General features: G+C 40.8%; 1 protein-coding gene across 1 annotated transcript in view; it reads right to left on the bottom strand.

Annotated features, from left to right (window-relative positions):
• Window positions 1–24,230, bottom strand: part of ATP13A5 (ATPase 13A5) — a 115,083-nt gene that overhangs the window by 54,746 nt on the left and 36,107 nt on the right. Inside the window, exons 8-12 of the mRNA XM_065942117.1 lie at window positions 15,329–15,401; window positions 14,262–14,390; window positions 6,921–7,091; window positions 4,482–4,639; window positions 1,632–1,820 (exon numbers count right to left, since the gene is read on the bottom strand). Of these exons, the coding sequence (XP_065798189.1) occupies window positions 1,632–1,820; window positions 4,482–4,639; window positions 6,921–7,091; window positions 14,262–14,390; window positions 15,329–15,401 (720 nt within the window). The remainder of the gene's footprint in view (window positions 1–1,631; window positions 1,821–4,481; window positions 4,640–6,920; window positions 7,092–14,261; window positions 14,391–15,328; window positions 15,402–24,230) is intronic.

Genomic DNA, 24,230 nt, shown 5'->3' with positions numbered 1-24,230 from the left:
TAGTGTCAGATTCATGATTAGATTTCTCATTTCGCTGATTCCCAATCATGAGTCTGCATAATAAGATGCCATCACGACATATGGAGTCTGGCCAAGTCTGCTGTCGAGCATCCTTAGGACAGTTTACCAAAGGAGCATGAGGATGTGGAGGGAAAAACTTTCTACAGAAAGGAAAGGGAACACCTCTGGAAAAATTAGTTTTAGAAACAGATATGTAATGAACACATTTTGTAAATCTCCCTCCAATATTCTACACATTGGTGAGGCTGCTGGGTCAGTAATAGGAATTGCTGTCAAGAGTTGTTCTCTGGCCCTGAATCTAAGAGGTAGCTACTGTTAAGTTAACCTTACAGGTTTCTTTGTCAAAGGAAACTAGAAAAGAATAGAACTGAAACGATATAAGAGCTATGCCACTTCTACCTGGGGACCAGGACTTCTCAGGTCTGCTCATGGTGTCTCTCCAGCTTGGCCTTTGCTCTCTGTTCCTGACCTCTTTGTCTGGGACAAGGAGTCATCTTTTCAGAGTACATGAAGCCCTGAGCAACTGGGCTCATCAGTCCCAGCTGCATCCTGACCACGCAGCCACGTTCTCACCATCCAGAGTCTGGCTCCCTGCCTATTGCATCCCTGGTATCTGTATGCTGCTGGGCTGCTCACCGCTGAGCCTGGGGCCCATTCTGCCTGACAGTCAAAGCCACAGCTCAGCGATGACTCCCACCTGCGGCAGGTAACCACACCCCAGTGCTTGGCTCATATTTATTTAGCATGCATTTCACTGTGTTTTCATCATCTATGTTTCCCTGTCACCTGTTTCCTCAACTAGCTCATGAGCTTCTCAAGAGCCCAGAACATCTCATTAATGGGGCTCTCGGCCAATGTCAGTTATCTAAAAAGCAGCAAAACCTTCATCACTTATTCTCATGAAAACAAAGTGAAGACATGGAGGGACCAGATCAGACCCCTGCAGTAGAGCTGGTAAACTAGGTACCCAGGTGAGGTGGTTGATAATGCAGCCCTGCCTGGTCCCCCACGGGAGCCACAGAGAGGGGTCCTGGGACCTGTCCCAGAGCAGCTATCCCCTCCTCTGAACACACTTCCCTTCTGCCACCTTTCCAGGCCCTAAGCACAGACAATCTGCCCCAGTCCTGAGGCTCGACATCCTGGGAAGCAAACGGGAAAAGAGGGACCAGAGTGTGTAAACACAGGTCACAGCCCCTGCTTTCTAGTTCCTGAAAAGAAGCAATGGAGGAGAAATGAATATGCTCCCTTCAGCTCTGGACAAAGCACCAAGGGAACAGAAATGTTTCTCATTTTTTTTTTTTTGCCTGAAAAAAGCCAGTCTCTCATAAAAGTGATTACAGTAAGAGATTGTTTTGAAACCTGAAACAGGCATGAAAATATTAAATTTGACAGGAAAGAAATGTTTGATGTGATGGCTAAACCACTTCCTCAGGACTCGGGAGAGCAGGCTTCTAGAACATGCTCTCACACCAGCCCCGTGTGTGACCTCCGCGGCCTCCGTATTCCCATCTGTCCCAGGAGGGTGCTGGGCTAGACAGTCTCTGAGGCCCTTCCCGACTCAGCCATGTCCCCAGATCATTAACCTCCAACCTGGGGAGTTGAGCTCATACTTTGTCAAAGCACACAAGATTGATTTGCCCACACATATTGATCCTCTGTGGGGAGATGCAGAAGATTCTCTTTTTCTTCAGCCTCCTCTGCGCGTACACGATGCCTGTGGTCAGCGCAGCTGGCAGCACAGGCGGGACCGCCACGGTGAGCAGGAGCAGGGCCATGGTCATGGTGTCTTGTGGAGAGGCCTGCGGAGGGAGGGACACACAGGTTAGCCTGGCAGAAAGCATGGGCACCCTTCCCGGCTCCATCTCCTGTCGTACCAATGGAGTTCTGGAAGCTCAGAAGAGTCATCATGAGCCAGCTGTGTTGGTTGGACTGAGTATTCTCCAGGCCAAGTCTGAGAAGTCAACAAATGGTCGCCCACCGCAGAGGAAAGGATGCCCAGCCCACATCCTACTGTCCTGCTTGACCCAGCTTCTCTCCACTCAGCCTTCTGTCCACCCAGAGGGCCACCCCTTCTTTGCCCATCAGGCATTTGCACACCCTCTGGACTCCTGGTCATTGGGACTAGACCTGAGTTGTAATATTTCACACATGGCCTGACTGTTGCTTTCTCAACAGTTCTACAAACTCCTCCGGCACAGCATCTCTGAAGTCATCTTGGAATTCATCTTACTCATCACCAGATGCAGAGCCTAGCCCTTTCTGACCCAGAGAAGGTGCTCAACACATGCATGGAGTGCCTGCAAACCTGGTGAAAACTAGGACCAGGATTCTGCCAAGATCTCGGCATATATTTACTGCTCTGCGGAAGCCAATAATAAAACTAGCTTGTTCTCACTGGATACACACCCTGGAACAAGCACTGTGTACACACACTGTTTAGTTACTCCTCACAACCGCCTTGTAATGTAAACACTGTTATTTTCTCCATTTAACAGAAGAGAAAATTAAGACTTAAAAAGTAAGTAACTTTCCCAAGGCCACATGCTGGTTAAATGGTGAGAATATAATCCCTAATCTATTCATTGAGAGGGAGGGCACAAATGTGTGACTGATATATCATATTACCAAGCCAAGTCCCACGGAATCAGGATTCCAGGCAATCTACCGAGGATCATAAGACTAATAAAGGCAGGGCCGAGATCAGACCACAGGCTGCATAATTTTCCCATGCTCTATTAACTAATGGCCTTCCCTCTACAACCTTGCCTAGGTTTTTATGAAATTACCTTGATTTTAGCCATAAGTTATCTTTTCAGTATTGGAACCATAGATTCAAGTTTAGTAACAATGGCTACTTGGCACATCATTGGGCCAATTCTAGTTTATCATGAAATCCATCATTTCCTGATTTTGCCAACCCCAGCCACAGAAGAGCTTTAACCCTGAAGACTCAGCCCTGCCTAACGCTGAGCCAGTGCAGATAGAAGCAGCCAAAAGGTCTGCAGGTCCAGACCTACAAGAAGACAGGGTGTGCAATGAGAATGCTGCTTTGGTATGTATTGGACATTGAGTCTTGCCCAAGAAACTCTCATATGCAATCACCACCAGGGCTTCCTGGCCCATAGGAGAGGGCTTTTGCTTCTTTTCCTGCTCATGTTCTCCAGATGAAACTGGCACACTGCCTCAAATTCCAGCCCCACTGGTTTTGACTTTCTTCCTCACTCTTTCCAGACTCTATTCTACTGGTGCCCATGTGCCCTGGTCTCCTCTGCCCTCCTCCCCCCTAGAAATGCTCTCTGAGAGTTTATTTCAGATTGTAATGACTATGCAGAACTCAAGTTTGAACATGTGGCTGCCTTTGCTTCTCGCACACTCAACATACACACTTTTCTATGCCATCACCAATGCCATCAGTTTGGACATTTTAAAGAGTCCACTCACTCCCGGTTTCATACCTGTGTTTGAATCCTTTTATTCACAATGTTTTATTCTCTCCTATAAGCCCATACTGCTAAGATCCCAGCATGTTTTATAGAAGAGACTGCAAAATTTATAACAGAATCAGATTCTCAGGACCAGAAAGGACCCCATGGGTTATTTGTGACAACTCTTTCCTGTACAGCCATTACAACTATTCAAAGAGACATCCAAACAAAACCAGACATCATGAAGCTTATAAAGGGAAGTGAGGATCCATACAGTACACAGCTCTGTAAAAGCAGACATTCAATTTCATCTCAGAACCCAACAAGAACACAGGGCAACTCATTGACTGCCTTATGTGTTGAGTATTCCCTTGACAATATACACACTCAAATACATCAACACTTTCAAACAGTCCAAATGTCTAGGCATGGCATTCAATATCCCCTTTAATCTGATCTAATCCTACCTTATCAGATTTATTTCATAACTGCTTGATAGTTTCAGCATTCCTTTGTGTTTTTCTGCCTTTGCATTTTTGTCATTCAAATGTGTATATCCTTACTGCTTTCTAATCTTAAGACCAAATCTTCCCCATCCTATAATGTTTGAGAAGCATGTATTTCCTCTGAGGGAGCATATATTCCTCTGGGCTTGGATATCACAAATGCCACACATGCTGTAACCTTTCACTCCTATCCAGGTGGTGAAAGGAGCTGTGAACTTCACAACTTTTAATAGCTATGCCTTCCAATACAATTTCCACTAATCACATGTGGCTATTTTAATTTTTAAAAATTGAAAATTTATTTCCTTTATTACACCAACACATTTCAAGTGCTCAGTGAACACATAGTTAATGGCTAGCAAGTTGACCAGTGTAGATATATAGAATATTTTCATCATTCTAGAAAGCTCTATTGGATGACATTGATTCAGAATGGTGAGACTAAAAGGAAATTTTATCTGACCCTTTAGTTAGGTTAAGTTCCTTGAGAAAGTTATTCTATTAAAAAGCCCTACCCCCAAGTACTTACTCCACGGTACAGAAATACACCAAGGGCATAGAAAAAACCCATGATTCCAAGGAAGGCCAGGGACACTATGAACTTGAAGGCATCATTGTACAGTTTGAAGTTCAGAGGCCGGGGGTAGAGGATGGATCTCACCAAGTCCCCTTTGGCTGTATTGTAACCTACACGAAGATAATCACAAGTGGTGTAAGGTCCTTTAATATATTTTCCCCTAAAACCAAAAAGAAAAAAATGGTTTGCACTGAATTAAGAATTGGTTAATAGAGTCATTTGAATATGGAATTAAAACAGCATTGTTGTGACTTAACAGCTTTACACTTATTATTCTTCCAAGCTGCCAGGAATAATAAATGGTGTTCACTTAGCTCTTCTCAATTTCTCTTGCTCTGGGGGTCAGTGTTTCAATGGCTCAAGCAATGTAAACCCCACTTCACATATGGGGCTCAGAAAAAGACCAAGGAGCTGATGAAGGCAATGACCAGAGAACAAGAGATGCTGAGAGAAGAAGACTTTAATAAAAATATGAAAAAAAAAAAGAAAAATATGTGTTGAAAGTAATGGAAAATTAAAAGAAAAGTAAAGCACAAGGCAAGTAATCTTATATGCCCCTGGTCGTGTTATTCTTAAACTCAAAAACCTTCCAGACCACACACATTTTAGAATAAAGTTCAAATTTGTAAGCATGGCATTTGAGGTCTCCTGCCTCACTAGGCTTATCCCTAGTCCCTGCTCCCTGGTCCCAGAAGGCCTCCATGCATTCCTTCTTTTATGTTTCTTAGACACAAATAGCCTATTTTTCCAGTTCTCTGATATGATTGGCTAAATCCTTCCCACTGTATCAGGTTTGGTTCATACCATCTCTTCAAATAAGTATTTCCCGAATTCTACTCCCATATTTCATAATCAAAGTAATTTCTCCCTCTGTCTATAATTTAGAGCTGGTATTTGCCAGTTTCAAGAAAGGATAAAAACCACTTGGTAGTATGACATCCCTCTATGCACTGTGTTTTGTTAGCTATAAATCCATCTGTCTCTTGTATCAGATCATAATCTTCTTTGAGGGCAAAGAGTATCTCACATTTGCTTTTATTTAGCTTTCTATGCATAGCACTTAGTAAATACTCATTCACCTCTAAAGTACTGGCAAAAAGAGTGACTACTATATATTCCAGACATGAATCAGTATTGTAAGTATAAAGCATGCCTTAATCCCACTTCTTGATGAACATCTGCTCTCCTCAAACATGGCTTTGTAGACTTTGAAGGAAAACAGCTGAGTTTTCTCTAACCTGTTGCTTTAGCATTTTACAAGCTCAAATCAGGAGTTTCCATGATCTCCACCCATTAGTTTTTTCTTAGGCAGCAGCTTGAGGGATATTCTCATGCCCACTGACTACTTTGAGCATAAAAACCCCTCAAATCTTGATATTTTTGATTAAAAAACTAGGTAGAAAAGTTGAATCATGGACTAAACTAAAGCGTAGAAATATCAAAATGCAAGATATGTTTTGGGTCTATGAGTATGTGGGGTGGCAGAAACACAGGTCAAGGGTGAATACAGAGAGCTGAGACCAGACCATGGAAGGTATTGATTATGTAAAGTCATGTGAAAGAATGGGACTGATATGGGTCGTCTTGAAACATTCTTGAGCATGGTATTTATGAATTACTCCAAACTATGTTTTAGAAGTGTGACTTGGTGACAGCTTGAGGAATAGGTTAGAGAAAAATTGAGCAAAGCATAGACAACAATATTTAAGGTGAAAGTTAAAGGGATACTTTCAAATAAATATCTCTTCTGTAATAATTTAGACATGAGATGATAGCTTAGATAACACCAACTATGAGGATGAAGAAGAGGGAGGATGACAGGACACAGGAGGTATTTGCAGAATCTGTAGGATGTGGTCCCCTATTTAGTAGGAGAGAAAATGAGGAGTGAAGACAATATGAAGCAACTTGCTAGATGGTGATAATGTCTACAGAAAGAGGCACTAGAGGAGGATGAGTCCCCTTGTAGATGCCTTGACTTTGAACCATCTTTGGATCTGTTGAAGGCATCCAGCAAAAACCTTGAGATAACAGCCTGGCATATGACTCTTTGAAAAGAAAAATTTCTTAAGTGATCATGGTTGAAACTATTTTCTTGGTAATCACTTAGAGGAAGTACAGAGTGAAAAGAGAAGAAGTCTATGGACACATAGTAAAACCAAGAACACAGTTTTTGCCTTTGAGGAAGTGTACTTCATCCCCATATGCACTTCATCACAAACAACAGTATTCACAACGAACAGTTCAGTTGGAAATGGCAGCAACCTGGAATAACAAGCATTTCATTGGAAACCAGAAGTGACAAACTCCATGACTGTAAACCAGATTTCCGTAATCCAGCTCCCCCACCTCTAATCATGGACCATGTTTACAAAAATGGGATCTACTGACCTGTTTGCAAAACAACTGCTCTTACTGGCCCTTGCCCAGAGGGCTTGACCTGAATAACTTCTGTTCCACAGAAAAGAACGTGTTTCCGATAATCTTCCAAGCTGTGGGATTTCCAGGCTGTGGTGTTCTCCACATGGGGCAGTGGTGTCTTTGTAACAGGTATACTTTCTCCTAAAGAAGATGGTATTTTGTTGATTTTGTGTGAACTTGGGTAGTAATTTAGGGCTGGTATTCACCAGTTTCAAGAAAGGATAAAAATCACAGTTAATCTCGTTGTTCATTCCTATCTCAAGAGTCAGATGACTATTCTTAAGGATGTTAGTGATGCAAGCAGTGGTATACTTGACTATATTTCAAATATTTGTTTAAGATTTGCCTATCTCTCCCATACCTGGCCAGTATGGCTTATTGTTTTTTTATTTAAAAAGCATCCCATTTTAGAGAAAGGAGTTGCCACTTAATCTTTTTCCTAAGTTTTCTTTAAGCCCAGCACTATTCTAGGCATGAAGAAGTTACAAAGCATGTGTATAGTTATTATTACTTGCCTCTTATTCACTTGTTTATCTGTCCATTCATCCACTGATTTGGCAAATATATCTAAGTGTTTATTCCATACCAGGCATTGCTCTAGATGCTGGCAACATAATAACGAATAAGACAGAAATTCTGACCTCCTAAAGCTCAGGAAGCCAGGCCAGTAAGTATCAATAAGTAATTAACTAAAACACAGTGTGCTAAATATTTTGATAGCAGAACTAGGTGATCTGAAGAGCTAACCCAAAAGGAAGATCAGGAAAGATTTTGTGTGCAATAGGTGACAATTGAAAGGCAATAAGCTCAGTCAGCTTAAGGAGGACGGGAGAGTGTTCTTAGGAGATCTAAGAGAAACAGCATGGTGTGCTCTGGGTATTAATGGCAGTTGAGGGTGTTTGGAATGTTGAGTTTGGGATAGAGGAAAGTAGCCCTGGAAGTACAGAGATGTGTGAGAAATGATGCCTGCAGGAAATCTGTACAATATTTTCAATACTCTTCATGCTGGAGTGGAAAGAGAGGGAAACAGATGAAGATCGTCAAAAGGTACTAACTTGTCAATAAGATAAATAAGTAGTAGGGATGTAATGTACAACATGATAAATATGATTAACACTGAATATGACCAATACTGTCACATGTTATATATGAAATTTGTTGTGAGAATAAATCCTAAGGGTTCTCATAAGAAATTTTTTAAATTTCATTAATTTTTTATTTATTTATTTTTTGTAAGATGATGGATGTTCACTGAACTTGTAATCATTTCATGATGTAAGTCAAGTCATGCTACACAACTTACATTTATACAGTGCTGTATGTTAATTACATCTCAAATCTCGAAGGAAAAAAATATTCTTCATGATCTTTTTTGGATCTGGCAGTGAAAGAGAAATTAACGTATCAAGATAGGACCTCTGTTTCCTCTTCCTCTTTCTGGATGACCTCAGCAGTACTTCCATTAATTAGCATGTCTAAAAAGATATACCAGTAATGCCTAGCTCCATCTTTCCTCTCTCCTGGGCCCTTGTTTGGTGCTTCTCAGTTGTTGACTGTTCATCCCAACCTGGATATTCTACTAGCCTCTGGAACTCAACATTTCTAAAGTCTGTATCAATATTTTTAGCTCCAAATTTCCTCTTGAAATTTCTTTTTCTCTTATGGTCTTACCCTGTTGCTGAGTCACAGATTTACAATCTCAGAACCGCTTTGATTCCTCCTCTTTCCGTAATCTGCCTTTTCACAGAAAGATTTTCCAACATACTTTTCTAACATACTTTCCTGTGAGTGTCATTCTTGGACTCGTCTGTCTAGGTCCCAGTGGCTTAAATGGCAATCTCTGTCTGGTTCTTGGTGGTTGCATTAACAATGGATTAGCAGTGATTTGTTTAGCTCTCTGAAGTGCAAACATGTCCTCTGGGTAATCTGAGGCTACAATGGAACTAATCAATCTTTTTCATAAATAAACATCTGAACTTTGAAGTCCTGAATTAAGAAAATCTCCAATCCTTCCTTATGTGTTTTGTCTTTAGTCTCATACCTACTACCATACTCACAAAGCTTCTGACACCAGATGTATAGGGTTTTTTTCCCCCACAACATGCAATTCTGTGACATCAGCTGATTGTCCTATAATTTAACTCAATTAAATTCAATTTTGATACCATCTATCTGGAGATAGTATCACATTCCACAGATTAAGGGCTCGGTCCTATAAGACTATTCCCACCCCATTCAGATGTCAACTGCAAATCCAGTTTGTCATCTGTGCTTCTGAAATATGACCCATAAATCTGAGGTTCTCATGATCCTTTCCTTGGATTCAGTTAATTTTATAAAGCGGCTCACAGAATTCAGGGAAATACTTAAATTTAGCTGTCTATTAAAAAGTATTATAAAGGACACAGATGGACAACCAGGTGAAGGGATACCTGGGGAGTGGTCTGGGAGAGTTCTGAATACAGGAACTTCTGTCCCCCTGGAGTTGGGGTGCATCATATTCCTGGTATGTGGGTGTGCTCATTCACCTGGAAGCTGTTTGAATTCCATACTATTAGGATTTTACGGAAGCTTCCTCATGTAGATATGCTTAATTATCAATACCATTTCCAGCCTTTCTTCCCTCTATAGAGAATGGGGTTTGAGGTTGAAAATTCCAAGCTTCTAATCATGGTTTGGTCTTTCTGGGGACCAGCCCCCATCCAGGAGCCATCCAGGTATCCACCAACAGCGGCCTCATTAGAACAAGAGATGCTCCTAGTGCTTTTATCAAGTAGGAATTTACAAGTGTTTCAAGAGCCCTGTGCCAAGAACTGGGTCAGAGACTAATATATCTATTTTCTCGTATCTCCCATTCTCCTAACTGCTCCTCCCCTCCTGTCCCCGCTTTCAGTCTTCCCAGACCATTTCCAGATGAATCCTAACAGAAGCCCCTTTTATTATCGCATTCTTTTCTCAAAAATCCTTCAACCTTTTCAATTGCCATTACTAATAAGCCTCAAACTCTCCTGCTAGGTTGTCAGAGTCATCACCATCTAAGCATCCTTAGCTGTTATCACTCTACACAGACTTCAGCTAAACTAGGCTATGGATGTATTCTATTAATGACTCCCATTCTTTGCCAGTATTCTTCCTCTACTTTCCCTAATGGATGTAAAACCAGATATTTCAGATACAAAGAAAATCAGCTCATAGTTCAAAAAGAATAAGCTTCAGAGACAAAATAAAAATGCTAATAACACTTCTGGGCTCAGAGATTTAAAAAGCACTAGAATCAGTGGAAAATCTGATCATATTTTTGCTATTCAATTAGCAAGATAATGTCTTATTTCCTACTTGGAAATACAGTTGTACTGATTGTAGTTATACAAGTTTAGGTTCTTTCTCATGATCTAGGTAATATCAGAGGGCAAGGACTTTGACATTTAAAATTTTTATATTCAGCATTTTCCCATGGATCCCAGGAAAGGATAGATTCTCCAAACAAGAGTTTGGAGATCTATGTAGGGTGGAGAGGGTTTCAGAAGGAAAGACTCACAGTCAACTGTTCACTTGGCTTCTAAGACCTGAAGATCCTGGCTGCTGTGAAATTGAAACTCCCTCCTTTGTCCACAATGAGCCAGATGTCTCCTCATGGTGACAGTGTTTTGAAAGGTCAGATCCCTGTTTATTTATACTTCTGGGGCCATCAGATTATAAACTACTTGAGGGCAGGGACCCTTTCTCATTTCTCTTGCTGATTCCAGCAAACAGTGCAGTGCTGGCACATAGCAGGCATCTCTGAAGTTTTATTGAATAAATGGATGAATGAGTGAATAAATGAAAGAAAGACAGGAGTGAGAGAGAAAAAGAAAGGAAAACAGGAAGAGAGGAGAAAATCTGATCTATCCACTGACTACAAGCTTGTCTGACAGGATATAGGGGAATTTCTGTGTCCAGCTCAGATCACTACATGATTCTGCACATATGATTCAAATAGATTAGTAATTCTAATGAACAGAGGGAGGGTGGGGGATTGTGGCAGAATGAAAGTTACCTCTCCCCCTCATAATTATCTCTAAGAGAACGAGGAACAGTAATTGCAAGTGTAGGCTCTGGGGACAAAATGGCTGGGTTTAAGTATTTTATTTTCTTCATAGAACTTACTGTTATTGAGAATTTATGTCATTTATCTACCTTCATGTTTTCTGTCCTCCCACTAAAGTCCACTCCATGAGGGCAGAAATCTGCCTATTCACTGCTGTCTCCCCAGTACCTAGTAGAGCGTCTGCTCCACAGTAGCAGCTAATAAACATTTGTGGAATGAATGAATGAACGAATAAACAAATGAATTCTAATTTCAGCTCTACCACTTTCAAGCTGTGTAACCTTAGGCAAATAAATTATCCTCTCTGGACCTCAGATTTTCCCACTTTACAGAGTTGTGGATTGAATGAAAAAACATGTGTAAAATGCTAGCATAACACCGAATACTTATGAGAGCTAAGAAAAGTTAGCTATTGCTACCAGGAAAAAATTTCTCCCCATGGTACTCCTTTTTCCCTCTGGACCCTTTGGGAAGAGCTAAATCATGAAGGGGATCACTGTCTCAGGAGGCACAAGAAAAGAGCAAGAGACTGGCTTTTACTCATAAATTTACCATGAATTTTAGAGACCACCTAAAAGTAAGAACAAAGCTTTTCTGCTCATCACGCCTTTCTTTTACCACTTTTTTAGCCAAATGAAAATCCAAGGAGTAGGAACTGGAAGAAAGTCTAAAGAGAGCTTGGATATTGTATGTCTATGCGAGAAGGGGCCCGAACCAAAATAGGACATGGAAACATTCTAGAAGTTTGTGGAAACTGAGTGCAAACATCTCCAAGGTCTGCCTCCTGGTAGATAGGTCCCCGACGTTCCCCAAGCTCTGAGTGGCATGAGGCAACCACAGAGAGGAGCGTGTCCTAGACCAGGGGCCTCTCCCCAGTACCTGGCACAACTTCTGTAGCCAGACTAGAATGGAGGGTGTGGGGGCAGGGCTCCTGCTAGCTACTGGGGAGGTCCTGCTAACTGCTGGGGAGGTCCTGCTAACTGATGGGATACCTGGCTTTTATCAGATGCTTCATACCACACACTTTCAAGAATGGCCAAATTTGAAGTCAAAATTAAAATGAAGTGTAGGTATAAAATAAAGTTGAGTTTTTTGCATAGTGGAGTTTATGACGAGAGGATGAGGTTAAGATGATGCTAAGGAAAATTCTGCAATGAGCATGTGCTATAAATGGGACTAATCCCGAGAAAGGAAAAGGCAAGGAGGCACAAAACTAAAAAACAGTAGCTGTACCCATCCTCGAATCATTGTCTTCACTCCTATGGTCCCTCGTGCCTGGAAGCCAATCCACCTCCAACTCGGACTCTTTCACTCATTAGCTGAGCAGCCCTAGTCTCTTCACCTCAGTTTCCCTATCTGTAAATTGGGTATTATAATATCACCTAGTCTAATTTGTTTTATGCTACAATGAAGTGAGATATAAAAGTTGTTTATGAAAGTATAAATTGCTATAGAGATGCTAGAAATACTTGCTACTCTTCTTACATAAAGACTTCTGTATATGCAAAGGACTATTTTTGCACATGGGCGATATTACCTGAGTCACATTTGTGAACACACACTCAAGAAATATGGTTGCAGTTTTAGGAATCTAACCTTAATCTAATTACTCCATCAGGATCCTTCCCAGGAATACATAGTGAGTGGGAGGATCTAGGCAAGCTATGTAACAAAATATTCAAAGCATGCTGATACTGAGGTCTATCTCAAGAAATTAATGAGAAAGAAGAGATGGATATATTTCTGTTTTATGTGTTTATCTGTAAAGTTGACTTTATCAGTACTTAGGTTGCATAGATATTAATGCTGATGACTTTATTTCTCCTGAAACAGGCCCTCAGAAAAGCCACTGACCATTTGAGGTCATTTTAGGTCAGCTTTGCACATTTGCCTTTGCTGCTTCTCTAGGACTTTCTGAGTTTTCCTAAGAATCAGGCAAGCATGATCCTCCAGGTCAATAGACCCAGGGCAGTAAACCCTGCTGTGTGTCCCCTCTCTCTTCTCACTGCCACGCTCTGCTACCTTCAGAGACACTGTTCTTGGTCGTCAAGCTATTGGGAATGAGAGATAGTCATTGCCTCTGAGTGAAGAGCAAGGTTTTCTTGGGTGTGAGGTTTGTACTGGAGGTACTATGGCAACATTTTGGATGAGAGATATAATCAGTATGCAAATCCTCATCACTACCATTACAAGGCAGCTAGATCTTAACACATTAAAGGGGTATTTTGTAATTATACTGCACATATTTATGTTTACTGCATTTTCTTGTCTTAGTTTAAATTAAGCAGGCTCATCTTTAATGGCAAACATGCTTCTGTTGAACAATTTATGAATGAGAATGACTCTCTTTATGTTTAGGTGATGTTAAAAAGTTTTGTGCATGTGCTTTTTCTTTTCCTTGTCTTTACACTATTTGGAAACAGAAAAATGCACCAACTGTAAACTCAAAAGACCAATAATTTCTTTTTCGTGTTTCCATATGGTTTTTTTTCTTCTTTTATTAAGATGCCCTGTGTATTTTCTTCTTTTTTTTGGCTTAAAGAATATGTTATAGATAGTGCCTTACTAATTACACAAATTCAAATGGACTGTACATACAAATGAGGACAAGGACAGCTCAAGCCATAACAAGAAAACCAGTTTTTTGCTCAGTGAGATCAACTGGAAACACGATTCTAAAGAACGGAACTGTTTTACTGCCTTTCTGGAAGACCCAACTGAATCTTTCTCCCACTGAAAACTGGGGCTCAGTTTTCCATCTACAGAATACAGGGCTGGATAAATCTCTATGCCCTGTCAACTGTGAGGTGACAGTTTTAGTCTGTGTTTTGTTCGAACAGGTGTATAAACAATCCTCATATTTATAAAGAGATTGTGTATCAAATAGTAGGGTCCTCTCACCCACCTCTGAACTCAAAGCATCTTATTCATCTCACTCATGGGGTAATTAATTAATTCCAAGTTGTATCAGTCTTTTCTTCTAGTTTCATATGTATTGTGGTTTTCATTCTTATATTTTTAAATATTTCTTATCTACGTATATTGCTTTCATTCACATGAATAGTCTGGATGTGTCTTCCCCATCTGTCTCTCAATACCTTTGCTGTTGTTGTTCAGTCACTAAGTTGTGTCCATAAAGCAGGTAAGTGTATGCTGATCTGCTTTGCTCACTTGACCTGGTTGTTGGAAGGAAAGAAAGAGGAAGCTCCATGACAACCTCCTACCTGTGAGCATGCCTTCATTCACCACGCAACTTCCATCAATCAGAACAGCATCGCATGGCAATGAAAGTTTTCCTGGAAGAATAAGAACATCTCCGGGAACCAAGAGACGGGATTCCAGCTCTTGCAAACCTACACAGGAGCAACATGTTCATGATCAGATGAACTTTTCCTGTTTTTACCTAACAATAAAAACAGCCAAGAACTCTTATCAACGTTTTGGTTAAGAACTACCCTGCATGCCCACCTGCTCCAGCCTCTTTCCACTCAATTGCAGATTCCCAGAAAACTAGGATTAGGGATTTGATGTCCGGGTCCTAGGAAAGGATTTGCTCAGCAATAAGATCCCATCTTGATCCTAGTACCTGGGGCAGTGCTCTGCCCACAGGAGACCCTTAAGGGCATTGGTCCATGGAAGAGTGCCACTTTGTATCTGCTTACATCCTTTAGCTGGGTTCCTGACCCCCTATAGCACACTCAGTACTTGGATTGGGGCCCATGTAAACACTCCAGACAACTTCCACTGCTCTGGAGTGCAGCTCTTCAGTCCTTGCTGAGAGCCGTGGTCACCTCAGCCCAGGTAACTTGGAGCAAATGCCAACTGTCCATCCAGCCATCCATAAGCTTTATACAGGTCTGGTTTCCATATAACAAATAGAAATATATGCTGCTGGTCCTGTTTGAGATGGTTAGTTAGCAAATCAAAAAGCCTTAAGAAGGCTTACCCAGTAACATTCCAATGAGTGAAATATGGAGTTCAGAGGGGATTTGAAATAAACCACACTGAGTAGAAACAGTTCAATCAGGGCTGGGATCAGGGTGAGGCATGCCAGGCACCTAAGGTACAGAATTCAACAAGGGGCTCACTCAGTATCCTGCAGGTACAAGTCAGCATTCTTATGACCTTGCTGCCTTAAATTTTCAATCTGTGACGACCTGTTTGCCTCACCCAGCCCCAGTCTTCAGTATAATCAAAAAAGACTTTTCCTCCTTGACTAATCATCAAAACAAATGAGACCAACTCCACTCCAAATACTAGGATGCTGACGAAAGCAAAACACATCACTTACCTTTGCCTTTTACAGTGATCTTGACCTGGACTTTGTTGTGATCCTCCACGAGGTTGTGCAGCTTCACTGATTGCTGTAAATTTAAAGTCAGCATTTAGATGTTAGATAGTCCATATCCTGAAAACCACCTGATCTCAATACAGTAAATGCTGAACCTGCTGCCACAGTCAAACTGGCTCTGGGAAAGACTCAAGTCTACTTTCCAAGCTCCTACTTTCCTGTTTCAACCCCTACCTCACCCAGCTCCCTATTTAGAGCAGCAAGTATGCTCATTAGCTTAATGGTAATTCAATCCCAGGAAAACTGATGCACAGCCACTGTTTCATGGGCTCAAGCTAAGGAACTGAGACTTCATTTCTGGAGGATGCATGATTAGACTGGAGAAAACCAATGAGACCATGAACAGGTTACTCCTCTTCTCTGTGTCTCTGTTGCCCTGTCTGTAAAGAGCAAAGCTGAGTTTGATCTGTAAGGGGTTTCCATTGTAAGAGCCTCTGAATATTTAGGTTGTATTTGATTGCATGTGGACCAACCATCACCTCTTCTATGAACTGGTGGATTTTCATATTGGATAATTCTGCAGACTGGAGTCATACTGCTCAATTTGGAATTGCAGTTCTACCACTTATGAGTTATTCAGCCTGTTTGACTCCCTTTTCCTCATCTAAAGGTGGAGGAAAGAACAGTATCTATTTTATATGGTTGTTTTAAGTTACTTTATGCTTATTTTACTCATCACTTTGGATAGTACTCATTACTATAGTAAGAGTTCGATGAGTGTTGATGACTAATAAGAAAGCTGTCATTAAAAAAAAAAAGAACACTTTTCTGAGTACATCAGCTGAAAAAATTCACTTCAAGTGGGATTCATTGAGATAAGGCCCTGACAAAGTAGAGGGAATGAAAGCAGCCTGGAGAAGTGGAGGAAGCATCTCCTAGGATAACTCAGAGAATGAGAAAACAGAGGTGAGAGAGGATGTGATCCACAGAGTTATCTAAACTGACTCTCAGGCCACCAGACAGGTGAGTGTGACGCCAGACCAACCGGAGCCTCCCTGGAAGGCTCTGTATGGATGTCAGTTACTCAGATACCTCTGAGTAAAAGAGATCTAAATACTGTCAACAGTACTTAAACATCATAATTTAGCTTACCATACAGCTTACCATAATTCAGAGATAATAAAACTTCTCTTTAGATGTTAAATTATTTTTGCCTGTTTTGTTGATAATGTTTTTAATGTTATAAATGTCACCAGGCTTAGACAAGAATTACACACAACTATGCAACTTTCCTCTTGAGAGAACATAATGAGTTTGGTAAGTTTGGTATTAATATTTATGTAGAACAATTTATTATTTTATTTCAGTTTTGCTTGAAAAACTAAACTTCAATCATTTGGGCCAATTGAGTGGAAACAGTGACATCACTGTTGGGCACATATTCATTGGCCTAACTTGACTTCCTGAGGCTTGCCTGTTGGGGTATTCATTTAATTATGGATGACAGTGAGAATGTGGTTTGGTAGCAAGACTGCTGGATTCAGTCAGGATTCCTGAGTGGTGGGTCAGGCTTACCCACCAACCAGTCAGGTAGCCCTATATAACACATTTCACTGTATAAGCTATCTGTTTCCTTTGTCAACAGACAACATTGAATTGGATCATTTTCAGGTTCCCTTCAAGCTCTACAAAAACATGATGCTGATTTATTTTGCATGTCAAAGATTCATTCAGACTTCCAAGGTTTCATAGGAGAAATATTCATAGTATAACAAATGACTCAAATTATTGTTTTTAAATAGTTTAAAACTTTATTTAGTCACCAAGTGCCAGGTGTTATTTTATGCACTTGGAATATATTGCTTGATTTTTATAATCCTGTGATGAAAATGCTATTACCTCCAGTGTACATATAACTAAAAACAAAAACAATAAAACAAAAAACAGGGGCTTAAAAATGTTAAAGTAACTTGCCCACAATCACTGACTTATTAAGTATGAAAATCAACAACCACAAAAAGGTTCATCTGACTAAAGCCTTTTCTGTGGGTGAAAATGTTCTCTGAAAGTGCTTGAAAGCAGCTTTTGTCCTTTAAGGAGAGAAACATCCTCCTTACAAATTTCTTTATTTTCTTGTATAGCAAACTGCTTTAGTCAATGTCAATTTCAACTTCGCTTAAGAGGATGGTAACACATTTGGAAGTGATGAAGTCTGAGTCAATGATGCTTGACTATAATTCTGCAAACTCATGAAGGCATAAAGCTGAGTTTGTTTATCAATCTTAGCATCTTGCATAACCTGTCAGGCTTTCCTGTCTTTGCTTGAGCTATTTCCTAGAATGTTCACCCCCGTTTTCTACTAGCCACCTCTTTCCATTCCTATGCATAAAGCCCTGTTGAAATATCTCCAACCCATAAGTCCTTAACACTCGCAGGAAGAATTAATTGTTCCACTGTCTGTGTTTCCTCCTGTATTAGTGCATAGATCCTATTCCACTAGAGCTATCTGTTTTCTTGTCAGGTCTCCCCTCCTGGAGGGGGTTCAAAGGAGTTTCAAAGATGGGACCACATATTCATTCATGTATCCCCTGTGGCCTTCACATAGTAGGCCCTCGGCAAATATTTATTAACTGAGCTGAATAATCCTACTTCACCCAACAATTCTGCAGTAGGATAATATAAGCATCCTCTTTGAGCTAATGTACTCAGAAACCCTACACACACAGGTTTCTATGACAACCAACCAGCTAGGAGAAAGCCAGCACTGTGATGCTTGCCATGATTTCCAAGCTCGTTGCCTGATTTTCATTAGGCCCCCTCTGGTTTCTCCAGTCCCTGTTCAGTGAGACCAGGATTCACTTCCCAAACGAATTTGCATATTGTTTTTATTCGGCATCTGTTGCTGTGTGTCATTGTGTTTGCGGTGGCTGGATTTCCTCCAGAGATGGATAATGAGGGCATTAACTCAGGTGTCTCCTGAGCCCAGCTCAGCTCTGAATGAGGCAGAGAACTCTGGGCCGGCTCTGTCCATGCTATTGACAGCAGCCACCCGTGGAGCCGGCAGTGGAGCGTGCAGTACAGTTCAGTGAAAATGCAACTGGGTGCCAAGGTTTGTGCTCGTATCTGCCTCAAAAGTGGTACAAAGGGACCATGTCGCACTGGGGTGTTTCTTGACCTAGGCAAGGTAACCTCTCTCTAGCGACATTGTCAGTGGCTAGAGTGGATGCAGGGGGATATCTTATTCCACTTCTGACAACATTCTCCTTTGCAGTTTTCAAAAGCAGGTATTTGTTTAGCATAATTTAGAAATGGCAGTAAGTAGATGCTTTTTCTTCCCTTTCTCCCAGCTCTCCTGCCCAAATCTGCTTTCTGTTATGAATTGTCAAAACATCATCTACTGCCACAGGAAGCTCACAAGTTACTTGGAGATTTTGCTCAAGGGGAAAGTGACTCAGAGTCAGGAAACCTGGGATGAAGGTCTATAGCCACCCTTCCTGGGGTGAGTGTGATTAAATCACTTTACCTCCCTGATTGCTCCTATCCCACCCTCTCGTTTGTGTATCATTTCACAGTTTGCCAAGCCTCATACAATCACCTTCATTATAAATGTCAGATTCCACTGCAAATTGTAAAGCACTAAATGGATTAGCTGAGGACTATATTAATTAATTAATAATATAGCAATTAATTAACAGTATTAATTGCTGAGGACTTGTGATTTAAACTACAAAGAGAGAGTTTCAGGAAACTGGCCCATTTTGTATAGTGTTACAAGACGCCTTGCAGGTTGGGTCAGATAAGCTTTTATTAACAAACGCTAACAGCTAATGAGCTTAGTGTCGTCATTTCAAAGAAGTCTTTTGCAATATTGCCATCAAGGCTGAAATTCCCATGCTACTGTTTGGAGTAAAAGAAGGCATTCAGGGATTTTTAAGTTGTAGGGTCTGAATATTTAAATTCTATGAATAATTTTAAAGTAAATATTAGGAAAATGACAAATAGAAAAATTAAAATACCTAATTTTGGAAAAGGAGAACTTTATAACAAAAAAAGAGGAGACTTTTAAAACAAAAACCCAGAAATCATAAAGAAAAAGAAACATATTTAAATAGACATATTTTTTAAGTCTAGCAAAAGTCAAGGTCAAGATAAAGAAGAGTTAAAAATAGAACTTTTTCATGTATATAATGGATATAAAAAAACAGTAAATAAAAGTGCAAATCTCTTTTAGACAAAGGAAAGTGTGTCTAATCTCACTAGTAATCAGGGAAGTGTAAATTAAAACATCAATGAGACACAATTTTCAAAAATGTATTAAATGGAAAATTTTAAATACCAAGGTATAACACCTAATGCTGGTCAGGATCTGGGAAAATAGATATTCTCATATGTTGCGAATAAGAGACTGAATTATTCCATTTATGGAAACTAATACTACAGTATTTATTAACATCCAAAATATACATATCTTATTTTGCTGAAAAACAGACACACAAACACTAATATGTAAGGGTACACTATATTGTAGTTAGTTTTAATTCAATATATGTGTTGTAGATAAGAAACCCATTATTTTCCATAAAAAGGTAAACAGTTGAATAAATTATGGTAGGTCATGGTGGCTCAGACAGTAAAGTGTCTGTCTACAATGCAGGAGACCTGGGTTCGATCTCTGGGTCGGGAAGATCCCCTGGAGGAGAAACGGCAACCCACTCCAGTATTCTGGCCTAGAAAATCTCATGGACGGAGGAGCCTGGTGCAGGCTACTGTTCATGGGGTCGCAAAGAGTCGGGCATGACCGAGCGACTTCCCTTTCCCTATGGAATATCACATCATTATTTTCAGACACAATTTAGAATTATTTATTATGGTGGATGGCCATTATATAAATTGTAAAGTGAAAAATGCCAGTCCCAGTTTAATTCATATAGGACAATTCTGTTTTGATTAAAAACAAATAAGAAATTCCTCAAGGAATTTCTGTGGTCGTACAGTGCATAAGAATCTGCTTGCCGATGCACGGGACATCAGTTCGATCCCTGGTCCAGAAAGATTTCACATGCCTTGGAGGAACCGAGTCCATGTACCACAACTACTGAGTCCGCGTGCCTAGAGCCTTTGCTCTGCAACACTGAGAAGTCCATGCACTGCAAGGAAGAGTAGCCCCTGTTCCCAGCAACTAGAGAAGGTAAGCGACTGAACTGAACTGAACAGGAACTTGCCAGACTGGCTTAAGCAAAAGTTGAGAACTTATAAAGATGCAGGAATGTCTTATGAACCTAAGGTGGAAGCACAGCCAAGTCTCCCAAGGGAGTTTCCAGACTAGGAACAGGGAAATGCTGTGAGAAAGAGGTTATCTGTCTCTGTTGGACTGATTATTGCTAACCTCTGTGTCTCACTGTGTATTTTGCTCACTCTTTTCCTTACTTGTTCTGAGGATGTGTGTGTGTGTGTGTGTGTGTGTGCGCACGCATGTGTGTGTGTCTCTGCTTGTCCATATGCAGGGATCGAGGGTGGCCACCCTGGTCCTAGCTATACATCATAGATCACTTTCCTAACAGAGTATGACCAGCAGCTTCAAGCCTTTATTCCAGGATCCCACGCAGAAGGATTCCAGTCAGCTTCCACTGGATCAGATGCCCCTTTTCCAACTAGTTGTGCCAGTGGAGGGAGAAAGCCACATGGAATGAACCATCTGTGGGCTGCCAGAGCTCTAGATACACCTAGTTTTCAGAAAAAAAGGAGTGAGGGTACAGCATTTTCTCCAAAATATGTTTGCTTCATTGCATACTTGCCATCAAATAGGAGGCTGGGAGGAGGAACCAAGTTCCTCGACTCAGTCCCTTGGTGAAGGCCATCTACGCTTTACGTCCTTGGGTTCCATGAGCTCAGTTCAGTTCAGTTCAGTTGCTCAGTTGTGTCCGACTCTTTGCGACCCTGTGGACTGCAGCATGCCAGGCTTCCCTGTCCATCACCAACACCTGGAGTTTACTCAAACTCATGTTCATCAAGTCGGTGATGCCATCCAACCGTCTCATCCTCTGTCATCCCCTTCTCCTCCTGCTTTCAATCTTTCCCAGCATCAGAGTCTTTTCAAATAAGTCAGTTCTTTGCATCAGGTGGCCAAAGTATTGGAGTTTCAGCTTCAGCATCAGTCCTTCCATTGAATATTCAGGATTGATTTCCTTTAGGATGGACTGGTTGGATCTCCTTGTAATCCAAGGGACTCTCAAGAGTCTTCTCCAACACCACGGTTCAAAGGCATCAATTCTTTGGTGCTCAACTTTCTTTATAGTTCAACTCTCAGATCCATACACGACTACTGGAAAAACCATAGCTTTGACTAGATGGACCTTTGTTGGCAAAGTAATGTCTCTGTTTTTTAATATGCAGATATTAAATATGTCTAAGTTGGTCATAACTTTCCTTCCAAGGAGTAAATGTCTTTTAATTTCATGGCTTCAGTCACCATCTACAGTGATTTTGGAGCCCAGAAAAATAAAGTCTGCCACTGTTTCCATTGTTTCCCCATCTATTTGCCATGAGCTACTGGCGTGTATTTATAATATATATTCCTTTTGTGATGAAGGGAATTAAAATGATCTATTATTTGTCCACTCCTGACAGAGTAGTTTATGTGATTAATCAGTCTAAAACTAATAGGGTCCTATAGAAATTGACTCCAGTCTACAGCACATGCCCCCACATTTCCCATGGCCAGCCAATTTCTTAATTAGTGTTTAAAGTCTTCAAGGGCTCTTGTTTATGCCTTGTTGGTAGTCCTGGCAAAATGATAGAATTCTAAAAAGGTGGTACTTAAAAAAAACAGTTTAACCTCCACTATCTACAGCTGAGGAAAGTGAGTCCAGAGAGGATAAAGAGTTCCCAGAGTCACAGTGGATGAATCAGTAGTGGTTAGAAGCTCATCCCGGGGTTTTCCTGCACTGCCTCCTTGTTCAAGTTAGAACGCCTGTCCTCCCTCTCTAGGCCGCCTCCCACCTTTCCATAATCTAGTTTCTCCACTCCAAGAATAACAGTAAAAACAGCAACAACCATATCAGTGGTAACAAAAAGTAATATTTGATGAGTGCCTGCTATGGACTAGGAACACACGTAATTCAAATGCACTGTTTCATTTAATTTTCTCTACTATATACATGGCATCACTGACTGGATGGACATGAGTCTGAGCAAGTTCCAGGAGTTGGTGATGGACAGGGAAGTCTGTATACTGCAGTCCATGGGGTTGCAAAGAGTCAGATATGACTTAGCAACTGAACTGAACTGAAGTATCAGTAAACACACACACACACACACACACACTCACACATCTCACAGAAAAGGAAACTAACTTCTAAAGTGTCCACTAACAAATTGTGTCAAGCACTACAAATAGGATTAGTGTGTGTGGGGAGGGAGGATTTTAACTTGAAAAGATCTCCCTGCCAAAGTCCTCAGATCTTTCTGTATTTTCCCTAGGACCCTGAGATGGTCAGTGATGATATACTCAGGTATATTTTGAGTATGTGTCTTCCCAACAGAAGGAAATACATGGAAGAAGAACTGCATTCACTGATGTGTGACATCAGCCTGAAAGCATATGAGCGGCTTGCAGGTATCAAATTATCCATTCTATTAAAACAAAGATTTCTCAAAACCCAGGAGCTAGAAATTTGATTTGGGGCTTCACACTACATACCTCTATCAAATGACAAAAGTAAAACAGCTATAATTTGTTTCCTACTGTGGCTGAATAGAATATGGCAGATCGTTTATTGTCCTGGTGTCTGTTTTCCTACTTTTGTTCACATGCTCAGAGTTCACCAGAAGGACAGTCACTCTTCCCCTTGACTTGGCAGCCAGACACAAAGAAATTGTCACCATGAAAGGCAGGTTGCTGGTCATTGTTAATATTTGTGTGATTTTTGTGATTCTAAATTAGTTCACGAAGAAACACACTAGGCCACTCATTTTAAAAAAAAGCAAAAACAAACAAAAAACCATAAACAAAAGAAACCCCTCTAGTCTTCACTCTCTAGCTCAAAGTGTCTCCATTCATTTAACTTTTCATTTTTAAGTCCTGCTTTCTAGCTCTTTAAATATATTGCCTTTCGTTGATTTCTCATCAAACACTTCATAAGTCAAAATTTGTAGAATCTAAAACCTGATAAAAAGCCAGTCTTGGACCTAATATTTGTTGAGTGACTGAAACAGAGTAAGAATAAAAATCTCTTTCGATTGGACTTGTTTAAAGCCTACGTGTCTGCCTTACTGACATGCGCCCAGACTCCTGACAGCTGGAAGGCATCTCTCCTCTCACACATAGGTCTGACTTTTCTTCCCCAGCAATGTGTTACTTTGGAAAGGATCTTCTGCTAAAGAAGTATCACACATGTAATAGAATTTCATTTATATGGAGCCAGAAGCCCTGATTCTGTCACAAAATCACTTTATGACATGAACCCACTCCCTGTATGTTAGCTTCCTCTTCTCCAGATGACGGATGAAGTTTGAGACCAGGTGAGTTTAAAAGTTCGACAGGGTTGACAGATACAAGTACCACCGTTTCCCGTGTCTAAAAAGTCTATCTCACAATCAAGTTTCCAAAAATATACAACAAATACATTGAGACACATTTAGAAGTTGCCTCATAATTTAGCCTGATGAATCTTGAGCAAAGTAGCAGAACATTTTCTAGAAAGGTGCAGTGGGAAACAGAGACTTAGAGGAGCTGTGGATTTGTAAGCAATATTCAGCTAGATTCCACTTCAGAAAGCATTAGTCACTCAGCTTTGTCTGACTCTTTGTGATCCCATGGACTGTAGCCCACCAGGCTCCTCTGGAGTGGATAGCCATTCCCTTCTCCAGGGCATCTTCTTGACCCAGCTATTGAGCCCAGGTC

The sequence above is a fragment of the Muntiacus reevesi genome, chromosome 8 (genome assembly GCF_963930625.1).
Source record: "Muntiacus reevesi chromosome 8, mMunRee1.1, whole genome shotgun sequence".
In the NCBI taxonomy this organism is placed as follows: Eukaryota; Metazoa; Chordata; class Mammalia; order Artiodactyla; family Cervidae; genus Muntiacus; species Muntiacus reevesi.
This window is presented reverse-complemented; position numbering and strand designations above follow the sequence as displayed.